Source organism: Grus americana, chromosome 5 (genome assembly GCF_028858705.1).
Source record: "Grus americana isolate bGruAme1 chromosome 5, bGruAme1.mat, whole genome shotgun sequence".
NCBI classification, from domain to species: Eukaryota; Metazoa; Chordata; class Aves; order Gruiformes; family Gruidae; genus Grus; species Grus americana.
The window spans coordinates 45559400-45575827 of record NC_072856.1 but is presented as its reverse complement, the minus strand read 5'-3'; the positions used below and the strand labels follow the sequence as shown (position 1 = coordinate 45575827).

General features: G+C 44.1%; 1 protein-coding gene across 4 annotated transcripts in view; it reads right to left on the bottom strand.

The window, feature by feature from the left end:
• The window catches only part of IFT43 (intraflagellar transport 43), a 45500-nt gene that overhangs the window by 22484 nt on the left and 6588 nt on the right, over nt 1-16428 (bottom strand). For 2 of the 4 annotated variants that reach the window (XM_054828765.1, XM_054828763.1), the window contains exons 3-4: nt 15990-16019; nt 6722-6789 (exon numbers count right to left, since the gene is read on the bottom strand). In XM_054828765.1, coding sequence (XP_054684740.1) covers nt 6722-6789; nt 15990-16019 — 98 coding nt within the window. The remainder of the gene's footprint in view (nt 1-6721; nt 6790-15989; nt 16020-16428) is intronic. The other 2 variants (XM_054828766.1, XM_054828764.1) reach the window with 1 other exon arrangement.

The following is a 16428-nucleotide window of genomic DNA, read 5'->3' as shown; positions in this document are numbered from 1 at the left end:
CAGCAAAGGAGGAAAGCTCTGGCAAGCAGGACTTTAAGAACTGGCACGAAAGAACAAGCTGACAGAGAGAGTTCATGGGGGTCACTGAACCTCAGCCTACTCACTGCATCGTCCCTGTAACAGATGTTCCCAGGGTTCCCCGACTCGCTCACTGGTAGAGAGCTGACCGGCAGTGCTGTTCAGAGCTCCCACTGAGCAACAGAAAAAACAACAACACTCAATACAAATTCCTGCTGTGTGGGAAAACAGCACTGCAGTTTCTAGAGGTATTCACCACACATCTTTGGTCCCTGAGAACAGGGGCTCCTATCCAAGTGATCATGTCTCCATCTCCAGTAAGCATCAGGGCCAATTCTCAAATCAAATGGCTCTTGAGGTTACAGGAGCATTTCAGTTTCCATTTAAAGGGAAAAGCACACTGATTGATCCTCATGGATACATGGAAGAACTGACTGCTAAAGGAGACAGGACTAGAATACAAAGAAAAAGTATCTAAGGTTGGTTGTTTTTCTCAAATTCCACAACAGACAACAAACTCGTGACTCTGAGGTACCTGGCCAAAGACATTTTACTTGTGATTGGCCTCACTGAAAACATTTAAATGAAAAACACTACAAAGAACTAGGTGTTTATTACTGAATGGCACCTTGTGCTGTCATCTGAGAGCAACAGCTTCTGAAAGAAGATATTTTAAGAACTTGGATTAAGAACTTGAGACTAGTAGAGGGGTTATATGGGATGGGGGGCTGGGGGAGGGGGAAATAGGGCCAAGCAAGTAGATCAGGACATCTTAGGTCTCTTTCCACAGGTAAACTGCATTAAGCTAGACTTCACAGCCAATTTAGAGGTGTCCTACAAAGGCCAGACAAGTTTTTAGCCTTGGCTTTGACAGATACAAAATGGTTGCGAGTTGCATGTGTTCTTCAAGAGGGTTTTCCTTTTTTAAACTAGAAATATTTGGGACAGCAAGGATAGTATCCCCTGAACTTGCTGGTAAATTCCCTGGAGATGCAGAGAACTAAGGAAGGAAGATGCTTTGTCCTCAATCAGAAAAATCAAAGAGACTTCACTCTGAGCACACTCTGCCACCTCAGCAGCTTACATGGACTGTTACAAAAAATGTCACATTCCTGTGCCATTTTTGTCATGTACACTTCTTTTCTAGGGGAGTAAGAGACTACAATCCTACTAGTTCTTCCATTGCCCAGTGTCTCTCAGGAAAGAGAAGTCAAAGAAAACTTCACTAACGGAGAAAAAAATAAAGAGAAATCTAGCTTAACAAAAAAAAAAGGGGTAAAAGAAAAAAAAAAGCCCAACTCTTTTTCCAGGCTCCTCTGGGCACTGTAAAGACACAGGAATGGGCACAAGACTAGCATTTTCCCTATGCAGGAAACCCTTGCAATTTACACTAAGCACGATTAAAAGGAAAAAAATCCCCCATCACAGCCATGGTACTGAGGGATTCTCAGCTGACTCTTCTGTCTTTTAGGGACTTTCCTTTTTCTGCCAGTTATCTTTACTGAGTCTAAACAGAAACACCAAGGAGAGTTCACCCCAGCAATGACATGGAGGGACAAGAGGACAAGAGCCTGTTAGCATTCCTGAAACATCCAGCCTATTAAAAAAAAAAAAAAGAAAAAAGAAAAAAGAAAAAGAGGTGTGTGGAGGCGAGAGGGAGAGAGCGAGGAAAAAAACCCACCCTGGGCCTGCACATTGCAGCTTACCGCCATCTTGATGTCCTTGATGCGTGCCGATGGCGTGGAGGCGGCTGGCACCAGATCAGCCCAAGAGAAGGAATGAGAGGCCAATGGAGATTTATGTGAGGAGAGTGAGATGGACAAGGTAAAATTGTCAGGAGGAGTTGTTAGAAAGTAAAATATATTGTGACAATTCCACTCCTGCCGTTCATCAATAAACTGACAGATCATTTAGTGTCAATTAGGAGTGATAGATGGACAAGTCCCCATGATCCTGGGCCAAAATTAATGGCTGGGAGGGAGAGGGTGATTGAAAATGACGGCTGACATTGAGAGGAAAGTCCTGAAGGTCCCCAAGGGGCCATTACTTGCCTCATTCCCTTGCAGATCAATGCAGGGACAAACCCAAAAACAGACACTTCAAGACAAAACTTAATCAGACTTCCTTCTCTTTCTTCTTCTTCTAAGTTGTGCCCCCTCACTTGGCAGCCTTGATCCTTTATGCCTATACTCTTCGCATCATTGAGGATATCCACAGATGGCTGCAAAATGCAGAGTGAGGCTGCTGTCTTCCCCACAGCCAAGAGCCTGGCTCTGCTCCTAACATGGCAGTGTCACAGGGAAGCCCAGCCTGAGATTTACCTCAACACTGCTGGACTGGGAGTAGAGGGCAGAAGCAATGACACAAGCTTCCCCCTACCATGTCAGATAAACTCATGAGTACTTTACTATTCCCACTTGCAAGACAGGGATGGCTAGAGGTTCTATAAACCAGGTACTCTCAGGGGTCATTTCATACAGATACAACACAGGATAGTTTAAGCCCATATTTTTGAAACAGGAGGTTTTTAACTTTACTTATCTCTAGAGACCTTGAATCATAAACCCCCTTAATCTCTTAAATAACTTTCCTCCAGCTCCAGGGTGCAATCTCACCATTGCCCACCCTCCAGAGCCCTAAATGATATCTACACAGAGGCTGGGTTACCCTGCTCTAAAGGTCACCCCGACTGTGTCCCCTTCCTTCCTACAGGCCCTTAATATTCACCTTCTTGTTAAATGCATTCCCAGACACTGTACCACCACTTCTGTTCCTAAATACTTCAGTATGATAAATTTTCCTAACCAAGCCTTGATTATTCCAACTCTGTATGACCTATCAGTCAGAAAGGAGAAATTTCAGTTGTAGCTGAAGCACTTGTTGCTAAACCGCCATGATCCCTGTAGAAGAACGGAGGTACACGTGCAGGCACTGGAAGGGACTTCCTACTGAAGTAGCACTTGCATTTGCTTGCAGGGCCACCTGATACAAGCTGTGTTTATTCCACAACAATCCTAGCTGCTCCCTGCAGAACTGTATGAATTTTAAGGGGCTGATTGCAAGATCAAAGGGATCAAGGACCCAAGTAAACTGGAAGTGCCCAAGAAGCAGAGAAACAAAGATACTAATAGGGAGACAAATGGAAGAAATTCTATAAGGAAAGTCAGATAGATGAGATCAGCAGGAGCTAGAATTAAATGGATCCTGGAAGCACCTCTCCTTTGTCAAATCCTCACCAGTATGCAAAACTGAGTTCCCTTTTCCCATTGGCAGGCACTTAGTGTTTCTTCCTTCTGATGCATGAGATAACCTGACAATAAACCTCTGCTTTGCTTGTCACAAGTGTCAACACTGATGTCATTAAGGACATCAGCACAGCATTCAGAATGGCACTTGGGCTCCATCCAGTGGTTAGAGAGCTGCTTCTGTAGCAAAACCAGCTGTAATTACTATTAGTTATGTAATCTCAGCAGGGTACTAGGCCCCAAGTGGCTGCCTAGGTTCTTGGCTGGTCCCCTTTCCTCTAATACTGGGGCTAGAATATTGCTGGGCCAGCAATGGGACTGCCTCTTCTCATAGAGAGTAATTCTTCTCTCTGAGTACAAATTTAAATAAATACAGCAGATTCAGGTGCAGAGGGCCCATCAGTAAGGGAAAAAGATTCTTCTGTCACTACTTTGCAACATTTGCAAATTTGCTGCTTGCAGAAGACAAGTCTGAGGGTTTGCTTAGACACTTACCTGCAGTCCTCATCATTATCCAGATTTAAAAAATGGGACTCCTAGCAATCACAGCTAGTCTACAGAGGTACCGGGAGTCCAAAGTAGCCTTTCCATGCTTGACTTTTGAAAACTTACCAGTAAAAGACAGCATTTTGATAGTTCTCAGGAATTTAAATATCTGATGTTTGTAAATGCTATGGGAACTCATGATAAGATACTTTATCTTCCTTGCACACCATCTGTGCAAATTAATTTCAAAACTAATTACAGGTTGGAAAACTTTAAGGGCCCTCCTCCTTTTCCTATCTTGCAACAGCCTGAGACAGCAGTAGTCTGATGGAAACAATCAACAAGATGGTGAGAATATCTGCAAGTTTACCTAGGTATGACAAGAGCTGGGCAGGTAAGGGCCTAAGAGGGAGCAACAAAGGTAGAAAAACAGGTCGCAAATTAAATTCTACTCTAACATGTGCCAAATGGAAACACAAAGAACAATTTCAAGTGATCATTTCACATTGATAAGACTCTGAACTAGAAATACAGCAGAAAAGAGTTTAAGTTTCCCTGCAGGAAAAGCAACAAGTGTGTAGTTGCAACTGGCTGCATCTGTCAGGAACAGAATTAAAAGCTTAGACCTCAAACAGGGAACGAATAACGCATAGGCAGCTACAAGATCATTTCACAAGTGGCTGCAGTATCTCATCTGATGCACAACATATTTACCCAACACAGAAAATCTAGTTGTAGCTGCTCTGCTCATCCTTCCTAAGTAAAAAAAAAAAAAGTCACAGATTTTAACACTGTCAGTTCTGAAAACCAAATTACTTAAAGCAGTACAATTCCCAAGTGTAGACTCAGTTACACTGGCATAAAACTGCTTATACCTACATCAGATGTATCAAGAGAATCATGTTATTCTAACTACATCTACACTAGTGAAACTGGAGCAAGTTAACTTGATGGGCTTCCAAACTGAGTCAAATTGGTTGAAAAACTGTGGGGAGATAGAGCCTGAGAAAACAGAAACAACAAAGCTACAGCAACATTGGTATGACATCAGCCGATGACTCAGACTTTTCATATGAAGGCTTTATTCTGGGATATGTCACAAAGACAGCCTTACAGGCCAGCATCTCAGCCTTTTTTAAGGGAGAGGAAAGAGATCAGCTTGGGGAGAATACACAGCTGAAGGAAAGAAAAGACAGGGGAACTAGTTGTACAAAATCCTTGTACCTCATATGACTAAAGTCAGAACAAACCTCCTCTTCATAAAATTTATTCAATAAAAGTTCTTAATACAAATGAAAAGAATACTGTCAGATATGACATGATATCATCTGCATGACTGAGCAAGGGGCACATCTTCATCTCATGTCCCACTGTGCAGGATCTCACAGGTAGAAAGGTCTGCAGCCCTCCATCTCCTGTTCTGCAGCTTCAGCTGAATTGTGTCCAACCTCATAGGAGCATTTACTCCAGACACCTGCTAGATCTGTAAACCATGCAATTGGGATGCTGGAGAAGCACTGCTGATAGCTACTGCTCCAAATCTATCAGATGAGGCTAATGTCAAGCAATGGAAACCATCCTAAAGTAGCACATGGCACAGTGCTGTTACATTAGGAACCTGTACATTAGGCACAGCCCTGAATAACTGTATTACCTCTAATCCAGTCCTTCACCTAGACAACAGTTACATAATTCATTTTTCCTAAACAGTGCAATTCACCCTTGTTCTCTGCTATCACATTTCCATAAAACTTCTGCTTGCTCCTACAGTGATCCAGGATCATTGGCGGCATTTTTTAATAACCCTGAGGTGGATGCATCTTTGCAATGGCAACTTCTAGCTGCAGCCAGCCTATGAAAAATAATGCCATTGTCAGAGTCAAACTGGAGAGGAATAGAAGGAGTTCAGGCTGACATCTTTATTCCTTTGCTTTACTCCAGTCTCCAGATTTGCAGCTGATTTGTTCTTCAGAGACAAACAGAGTGATAATTTTCCCAGAGAAGTACTGTTTTCCAGAAAGCCTACCCCAGAATATAGACCATCTTTCTCACCTCCCAAGAAATACTGACTGCATAACAGGTTTCTGGATGTCCTCTCCCATTCTCAGGGTTCCATGAAAGAAAATACCTAACTTTGCCATAAATCAGATTAGCTCCAAAGTATATGTCCAGACATATGCACTCTTATTATAGGCCTTAATGTATACAAGCAATCTCATACCACTCCATAACTGAGCCCTTCAGCTCTGTGAATAGGAATAATAACACCAGCATAACTTTATAGCTTGAAAAATAACAAATAGCTTGAAAACAAGTCATCTCCTCCCAGTCTGAACGGTCCTTTAGTTTTCATACCCATTCTATTACCATGTCCAGATATTTCCTTTCCCTTAGGTGTCCTTCATAAGCATCAGGCTTCTCAACCTACACTCTACAATTTGTATACTTTTTTCCTCCCATCTCTTCTTGCTGACCATCTCCATCCATCTCCATTATACCATAACCCCATACACACATAAACATTGACAAATTTCACCTTTACTGTCAAAGCTGATCACTAAATCCTGAACTGTTCATTGCATTCTTGTCAGTGGGGCATTGTCATGTGTCACTCTCCTGGAAAGGACGCAACCAGTCAAATCCTCCCTCCCAGCTCCTGTATTTAACATGCTGCTTATGTTCTTGACTCCTTCCAGTTACTGTACCAGGTAAGGAATACACTGCCTCTGGCAGACAGCGACACGTATGCAGTTCTGAGCCCCAAGGCCAATTTATAAAGAGCGTTAGCCAGCAGAACCAAGCAAGAGCAATACTTCAAATGGTTTCAAGGAATTGCAATGATATTGGAGACACAGGCCATCTACATGATCTAGAAAAACTGTTCCAATGCCTGTGACAGCAAAGCCCAACTACTGCTGTTTACCTAATCCATACTTAAGCCCCTCTTAATAAGAAAAGCGGTGAGGACTCACTTGGTAGGTGCCAGTACAGGATCATCTGCCCAGCCTCCTTGCCGGCGTGGGGGTTTAGGTGGTGGACCCTTTAATAAAGAGAAGAGACACCTTACAGTCAGCTACAGTCAGCTGTGTAAGCAAAAAATGTACCACTCTAATTTGTATCTTGACAACTTTCAAGTCTGTGTGCCTCTGACTTGTCCAGGACACACAGTACAGTAGCAGACTGATCCACAGAGGATGCGCTCTCCTGGGAAAATATGGTTCACTGAGAACTCGTTCCTTACTGCTGCCCACATTTCAGTGGGAGGTATCACATGTTACGTGTTTCCTAGGGTACAACTCAGCACATTTTAGACATCTTGTTTTAGATGAGGAATTGTTCCTGAAAAGTGTCTGCTTTTGTTCACTGCCTAGAATAGGTTAGATGCCCCGTTTAGATACAGCCAGCCATACCAAACACCTCTAAAGTTAGTTGAGATGAATCCCACCATTGCCACCACTGACATGCTAAAGGGAAAGTTCATCTGGAGCTTAAAGACACTCCCTGCTATTTTCTTGCATTGTCTTGTGTGGCACTCTGCCATGTGGCCAGAGAAAACAGGAATTCAGCTTGGTGCTTACAATGGGAATTTTCAAAGAACCAGACCTGTGTGGGAGCTGCCTGTTGCCTTTTGCAGTTTGGGTCTCAGCTCCTCCTGCATGAAGCACCTCATCCAGCAGTGGCTTCAGTGTTTTGCATTACAGGCAGTGGTGAAAGCAGAGGGGCAAGGTGAACCCACTGAATGAATTTCAGTTTATATAGTTCCCAATTGATGGTGCCCAGTGAGGGAAGATGGGTTACAGGACCCTGTGAAGGGACCATCATAAGAAAGGGAAAAAAGATGTCCCAAAACACAGAAAAATGGTAACTGCAAAGGAGTCTAAGCTGGAGCAATGGTGGGGGGCAGGTGGCTCCCACAGCATTTGTTAAGGGAATAAGCTGGGTGACTCCTGAGGGTTTTTGACTTGGCAGAGGGGGCCTTGCATGTGTGGTGGGGTCAACCCTGAGCCAAAGCCAAATTACCTCTTGCACTGATGAGGAAGGGGTTGAGCTAACCCCTGATGGTAGGGGTCTCCTGTGTTTATTTCTTGAAGCAGAAGCATTGTTTGCGAGTGTGGGAAATGAAGAGACCCTGCCAGGGGCAGCCGCTGCCTGCTGCAAGGAGGGGGCACGACCCTGCATAGCTGCCTGATAGGAGCAAAAATAGTCATCCTCCAAAAATAAACAGGGAGCAGGAATGAGGCAGGAGCTGCAGTCCCAAAATACCAGCTTTCTTCGGCAAAGGGAGCACAGGAGGGCAGAGGGACAGGCAGGGAGCGTGAAATGCAGGAAACAGCCTCCTTATATGGGCTCATCCGCAGGGGACAGAGCTCAGTCGACTGGAATGACCATGTCACAGAATGTGAAGCCTTCAGGGGCCCAAGTGAATGGAGTTTTCTGATCTTTAAATGATTCCCCCAGATTCTTAAGATGCCAAACCAGAGAAGAGGCTACAGTGCCAAAAAAGGAGCATTTTGAATTCAGTTGATCTGGACACACCCAGAGCCCAGGAAAAAGGGGAAAAACACACCACATATGGCCGTGCATGCCCACATAAACATCCCTACTCCCATTACACACACCCCTACCTCAAAAACATGCTCCCTCCCACACGGATCCTTCCCATGCAAACAAGCCTCCTCCCTCCTCCCCTCACACCATCCCTCTGATAGCCAGCAGGCCATGTTCCCAACACATAGCCTCACAACTCCTCGCAAAGGTGCATGGAGTTACACAAATGTCACCAAAGAACCTGGGCCATATGGCTGAGGGAAAATGCAACATCTCCAGGGCATTCCAATGCACCTGCAATTTAATTCCCTCATCATCAAAACTAGCCTTCAGATCAAAAGATATCTCAGGTGGAACACTCCAGATCAGAGGGTGATGAGAATGACTGCCCCAGTCTTTGCACAGGGCACATCTCCATGGCTTCCAGGGGTTTGATTCCAATGTTATAACATCTTCCCATTGATCATATACACTAGGCAACCGTGAAAGTCTGTTAGAGCCTGACAAACACCTCACATAGATCTACAGGTCTTTTATTCCTCTTGCAATAAATCAGGTAATTCCTTCTGAACTGCCTACAGGAGCGCTAGCGACAGGAAGGCAATGTTAACTGTCAGCTGAGGATAAATAGCTTTTCTTTGTTAGTTGCCTGGAAAGTGCCGTAATAAGGTCACATGCCACATGCACTTTTGTCAAGTAAATAAACCTACCTTCATATATTCTCACATTTCCAAAACCTCAGCATACTTTACAACTGAGAATGCAATGTCGTGCATTGCCGTAATATGGTGACAGGTAGGGACATTGCAGCTGCAAGCAAGAGCTTGAGGCAGAAAGTGGGAAGAACGTCAACCTCAGAAACAGAGGACATTGCTCTTCTGTAATGGAGCAAATGTGCTCCTGAACACACCTTTTTGGTGAAGAAGACCAGGGCCTTTAAAAAAATCAGAACCTGTTGGTACCTATGTGTTATATCTTGGGCAAGATTTTTATATATGTTCCCAAATGCAAAGCTAAACTATACACCCAAACAGTTTGGTGTTCAAAACACTGAGATTCCACCAGCTCCTGACAACAAAGTTCTCTCTCAGCTCTTGCTACTCAGTCTTGTTCACAGCATTAACTAACCACTTGCTTGCTGTGGTTTGCTTTTCCACTTCTGTTTTGTCAGTTATTTATCTTCAGAAGATTTCCTCTACCTTAGTTTCCGCAGATCGTCACTTTTTCAAGGAACATTGCTATGATCTGGGCTTTTTGTTTTATTTTTTCTCAGAAATTCAGTTCACCATTTTTGTGATGGCACTTTTCCAGTATTTCTCAGGGCACCTTCTTTACCAACACTTTCATACTACCACCATAATCAGTATTTTATCTCTCCCTTTGAAAAATGACTGGCCTGAATTCCATTTCTCCTGCATTAAAGTAGAAGCTCTACCTTCTTCTTTACCTGTAGTCAGGCCCTTTCTTATCAGACAGATGCAGAATTCTAATTTGGCTTCCCCATTAAGGCAGAAATTTCCAGGCCACTTGTCAGATCATGTCTGCAGTTTTGAAGGTGCTAGTTGGATGTTGCTTCCCTCATGGAAGCAACTCCCCTGCATGTCTCTGGATCCTGAGAGAGTCCAGCAAAGTTTCTTTTAGGACCTACCATGACACAGGCAGATTACAGACATGTTGGGTCCCTCAGATTCTCAGGCGGGTCTGCAATTATGGATTAATTTACCTTCATCAACATGACAACTCCTTTGAAACAGCAAGAACTCTGTGCAGGGACTCAAATGACATTGACAGAGTGCAACAGAGGACACGCAACTTTTCTGTCATGTAATACATCTCCTAAAATGTGTGGGAACTATGTTCCACCTATATACAAACACTGTGAGATTTTATACAGTATGTAGGTGCCTTGTTTTTATCCAATATTGACCATGGAGCAGAATGAAAGAAGTATGGCCAGTCTTGAGTTTCCTCTTATTCAGCAAGTTGCCTGAGGCTCCCCTGACTGAGGAAAAGCAAATCTCCACAAACAGGCCTGATGAATTAGTTTTGACTGCTGCCAGTTAAGGAGCTGTAAGTCAAGTAGCCCCACTGCTTCCAAGCAGCCACATAACACTTACAATCTATACCAATCTCAGAGCGTATATGATATTAAAAATGGCTCAATTCCCAGATCTATGCAAGCCTCAGCTTTTTGCAAAGAACAGCCCATTTCTGCTAGCCCTCTTTATCATGTCCACAGACGGTTCAAGTAGTGCATCTGATTTTAACGAATCCCCTCCAAGGACTTCTACATGTCTTAAATGCCTAGCAGAAAATACTGGATTTCCATTTCATCCACAAACTGTCCTTTTTCATGGTCACTGACCTTCCTTTACTAGGGAAAGTGTTACTGAGACAGAAAAAGTTCTAGTGGGGCTTTGAATATTCTCTGTCATCTATCACAGCAGATAAAAGGGCAGCTCATATTGTTAAACTGCTATCAAGAATTTCTTCCCCAAAGCAATGGTCAGCTACCTAGTTGGCTTACATGTGCACCTGCTAGGAAAGCTGTCATATTGCAGCATTTGGCACCTTAACCTGTCTCAAGAGTTACTGCTCTCCCCTGCATGAAAACAGTGAAGCAGCACACAACAATCTGATTCTCTGAGCATCAGGTAGAATCCTCTCACAACCCACAGCTACAAGGTGGTACCCCTCCAGCCCTCCTAGGCGTGAATATCTCTCAAAGGATTTGCTACTATCTTGTGCTACATATTGTCAGACATGTTCCCATCCATCTCCGCCACTCCTACAGTTCTTTTGTTGCCTTCAGGCGGGACCAGGAGCACTCAAAGCATGAAAAATGTGTGGAAAAGGGAAAGCTTTTAATAAAATTATTTTCGATAGGATTGTCTCTAATCCACATCAAGGTAGCCAAACAGGGAGGATACTACTAGAAAGGCTGGGAAACATGGCTGACTAGAAATGTTATTTCAGTAGATGTCATCAAAAGGCTAGTAGATAACCTCAGAAAGCTGAAAATAACTGCCCTGCTGGCCAGCCACTTGGGGTGCACGGGAGAAAGGCAGCGCAAGGCCTTGGGGAGCTCCAGGCCATGCAGTGCTGGGGCTCACACTGGGGAAGTTGGCCTAATTAGGGAACAAAAGTTCAGCTGCATTTTTGAGATTCCTCCTGGAGAATCTGGCCAACTTCCAGCTGAGCGATCCCCAGGAACAGGCTGGGAGTCCAGCATTTCTACAAGCAACCAGAAGACCACTGGAAAAAAAGAAGCAATCTCTGTAAAATGGAAGCAGGTACAAAAGCCAGTGCTTCCTTGAATGCTGGTTCCCTTTGGTGGAGGGTGTTTATTAGCACAATGCAAGAATCCAAACAGATGACAAACACTGGGACATGGAGGGACAAATTCAGCTCAGCCCAGGACAAACACGCAAATGGGAGGGCATTCACAGTGGGCAACAGCTACAGGAAATTCTGCCTCAGAGAACCCTCCCAGGTTCTCAGAGATGCCAGTTGCTTCAAAAGCTATCTACTGCCAGTCCATCCCACTCCCAATTGCATGCCTAAGAAGGCAAAACTCTGGCAACATGCCATATATAAAATGCAGCTAGCCCCTGGTGAGGGCTCTTCTACAAGCTGAAGATCACAGGGGAGAACAGGATGCTAGAAAAAGCAACGCAGTCAGACTGTAAGGTCTTTGGGATAGGAACTTTTTGTTCCAGTCACACCCCAACATTCTGTAGATCTTACTGCAATGCCAGTTGTAGATACAAAAAGGGCTATAAGGGACTGCATTACAATTACGACTACTTAGGTCATGAACTCTCTGAACTAGAGTGGCTGGTCAGTGCCTAAACCACTGTGATTATTTTAACAGAAAAAAGGTCCCCCAGTAAGCACCCAGCTGAGTGCAGCCAGTGCTGGGCTCCTCAGTTGCACACTTCTAAGTTTCAGGGGATGTGGGGAAGAGCACTTGGGAGGTGGCTGCTGCACAGATCCAGACCAGACCAGACAATGGAATGAGAGTTTGGAGCTGGATGCCAACCACTGTGCAAGGGTAAGAACTAGGTCAGGAAAATACCACTCTGATTAAAGGCCCTGATCATATAAAGCCCCAGGGCATGTCTACACCACAGGTGCAGACACACCTGCAAGCAGGATCTATGTGAGTCAGCTCAAGTCTGGAAACAGTCTAGCTTTAGGTACTTCTGGTAACCAAGCTGGTACCTCCCCAGGTAGAGGGCAGGTTGCTTCTCACTGGGGGATCTCTGCATCATTTGCACTGTATTTTAGGATGCAAATACACTTCACTCAAACAACCCCACTTTGCAATGTTAAGTCCACAATTGGCTTCACATTTCAGGTACTTAAACTTTGTTTGTCCAACAAACATTCAGTGAAAACAATTGTTCCTGACGTGCCCTCTTAACCTAAAAAGCAACAGCTTGTTTCTCCACCCAAATTGTTTTAAAAGCACTGGGAACTAGACCTACAGAAGGACTTGGTTCCCCCCTGTGGAAAGGTCAGATCCTCAAATCCTCTTTCCAATTGTTGCCTTAAAGCATGTCATCACTTAAACTTTAGAGTGATATAGAACCACAGAGGTCAGCATCCACCTAGTTAAGAGTCAGAAATCAGGTGTTCTCCCTGCTTTAGTCCATGAAGGACCCTGAGACTACCCATTGCATGTCTACCAAAACACAACTGGAGAACAACGTCCCAGCTGGACTCATTAGGGCTGGAACAGATGTCTTCCTGCTCAAATGTTGTTGCCTTCAGTTAGAAAGTCCTTCCCTGCAGCCCAAAAATTCTTTCAGTTCCTTTTTGCAAAGCAGAGGCAGCTTCAGGATAAAGTACTGAGAGCCTTCTCAGATGCAGAACAGCTCACAGCTTTGTCATTACATATAATATTCTCTAGGAAGGTGGGAAACATTACTTGATATATCTTTCAGGAGGAGAATAAAATCAGTATCTTCCAGCTTGGAAAGGAGGTGGTGGGTTTAATCTTTACTTATAAAGCGTGTGGCTTCAACATCAAAATGAACACCTCCAGCCCTGGAGGTCCCCGAAGGCAAGGAAAAGCCCTGTTCCACTGCTGAAGGCTACAAAACAGAGGATGGGGGGGATCAGGATCACTCACTGCTAGTGCAGGGACACGTGCTCCCAGAGCTCTCAGGGAGGTGCCAGAACTCTGCAGGACAGGGTTTCAGACACACTGCAGTCCCCAGCCATTCTTTACCACCTTAGTAGATCCACAGGCCCATGCTGAGATTGTCTACATACTACACAGGCACCTAATACAAGATTTGCTATGAGGATAAGGCATCTAAATCCCCCTGTGGATCCAAGTTTAGGGAATCTCCACAGTTCTCCTGCATAAAGCTCTAGCCCTCCTTTCAGACAGGAACTAAAGCAAACTAGAGGAGGGACTTCTCCAAGGCCCCAAAGCAAATCTGTGGCAAAGCCAGGAAGAGAACCCAGCAAAATCTTGGCTCACAGCCATGTTCATACTGGCTCCTGCCTATTTTGCCTCTGCAAATTAACTGAGATATTAGGATACACCCTTTATTATACCATTGATCAGCCTTACAGCCTTTGGCTAAATGTCCCAGCCTTGGAAGGTGCAGCCAAATGAGTGATTCAACTGGCAAAAATTCACATCCAAGATGAGTGATTTGCCAGGGGATGCAAAACAAGTCTCGGAGCAGGCAGATGGCTGGAGGGCAGGACTTCAGCAGGTACATTCACATCGACAGCCCAGATGGGGCTGGTTGCTAGTACTCAGGCAGCCACAAAGCATCTTCAGCGCAGCAAGAGGAAAGGGACCAAATCCAGGAAGAGTTCAGATTGTAACACTCAGCAGAGCCCACAGGGAGTTCAGAGAAGGGTTACATGAGCCATCAGGGGGAAGAAGGGGCCAACTTTGGACAAATGATTCAAGAAGCCAAGTATTTCAGCTTGGCCAGGCAATGACTAAGGGAGGGATATACTGCAACAAGTTTTGGATCACACTTTATAATATAAAGTTCCACTAATAATTGGTTTGGAAGAGACTTATGATACAATTAACAGAAGTTTGTAAGCATATAGTATTATAAGTTACAAGCAGCTTACTGATCAGTCAGATTTCTGAATGCACAGTTAACCATTTTGTTACTCTTCACAGGCATTTACAAATGGAAAAATACTATAAAGTGCGACTGTGATGCTTAAGAGCATAAGCCTGAATAAAGGGTGCAGGAATATCCAAACAAGAGGGCTTTCAAAGCAGGGATCACTTCATACTAAGGAAAATCTCCTTGCCAGGCACCATTGCATAACATCCCTGAAGCAACAACAATTGCTCATGCAGAAGAGTCACACCAGTTTAGTTATTTTAATGAAATTTAGCAGCCAGGAGCAAGAAGGCACCTGCGGCATGTGACCAGCCACCACTCAGTACAGCAGACCTTGGGAATCAATCATTTAGGGCACAGTATGGAGGTGGAATTAGTTCCAGTGAAATGACTGCAAGGACTGGTTCCAGTGGAGGGGCGGGGGAGATTAGATCAATTATCAGGAAAAATTTCTATTGGGTAAGCAGTCCCCAAAACTATACCCATCAGCGGGAGGTCTCTTTGCCTGATAAATGGAAAAGTGCTCTGGGCATAGTCCTGAACCATCCATCACTGATGAATAAACCCAGTGGATCTTTCCTACAATATCATCTCTAGCACTACCAAGAGAAAACTGAGCTAATCTGAATAGTCTTGACTCCTTGTGATGAGCATACCCTTCTGAGGCCAGAATTAATGAGATGCGTGATACAGCACCTTTTTTCTTTTCTGGGCTTTAAAGTTCACAAATTGATCTACTATGCTACCACTACTTGGCTGGTGCTTTAGCAGAAGGAATTAAGAGTACAGGAGAGGATGCTTTGTTTAACATACACAGAGAGCAACTCCACCCAGGAAAAACTGGGCAACACCAATTCCATGGTTAGGAAGAGTGCAAGGCAATTAGCCCAAAGACTTTAACAGAAACAGGTACTAGTTCTCAAGTTGTTCTGAACAGCACCACCCTGGCTTCTAATGTCAAATGAATGCTGAGACATATTTTAGCTTTGCTGCAGGATGAGAAAGCGTATGTGTATTCCCTTTCTCTGCATAACAGGAGCCTGGTAAGAAGCACTATGCCATCCTATTAACCACAGACATTAGCATTCCAGTGCTGGTGCAATAAAAAGGAGAGACTCATAGAAAATACAAAGGCACACATTCTTGTTACTACTGGCTGGCCTTCTCCTCCAGGGACCAGCAAGACTCCATAATCCCTAAGGACAAGTTTTCATGTTATGGGAGCAAGCTAACCATACTGGACAGCAAATCTAGGCTCAGTCAGGTTTTGTACTCTATTAGCTAATTGCTGTCCTGACTTTTAAATGAAAATAGAGTATCTTTCCAATGGCCACATATATATCTGTGACCTCAGAACAAGATGCAGCAGCTGACAAGAGCAGCTGTTACAAAGACAATAAAAAACCTGTCAGCAATAGGAACAGAGGATGCAGGAAAGGCACTGCATCTGAGGCAAACTTTGTCTTATTCTTCAATACAAGAGTCCCCTCTTAAGGTACTCTCTTGACACACGAATAGGTTAGTCCTTCTAGTCCCTTTTAGAGGAGCCAGCAACTACCTAGAAAGCCTCTAGTCTTACATGGTCAACCTTTTCCTCAGGGTCTTCATCCTAGAAGAATTAGGAGGAAAAAAGAGAGAAAGAAGTTAAAAGGAAGAACTACGGGACCCTGCACACTGCACAAAATAGCTTGAAGATTGACATGAATGGCTGTCCCACAGCACATGCTTTGCAACCTTATCCACTTGAACAAAGTACAAAGCTGATCCCAGCACTGTGAGATTTTATATCCACAATCATTTATGCATACACCAACTATGGTACTATAAAGCATGCATGTTTGACTGCAACGGCAGGAAAGTCTGCTAGCAATCAGACCCTTGAAAGGCATACTAAAGGAAAAAATACCTACGAATGAGAGCAAGAGGCGAGAAGACTTAGTTCCTTCTCCCTATAGCATGAGAAAACCCAAATTATTTAGGTGTGTAGGACACTAGAAAGATTTGTATGAATAAGATCT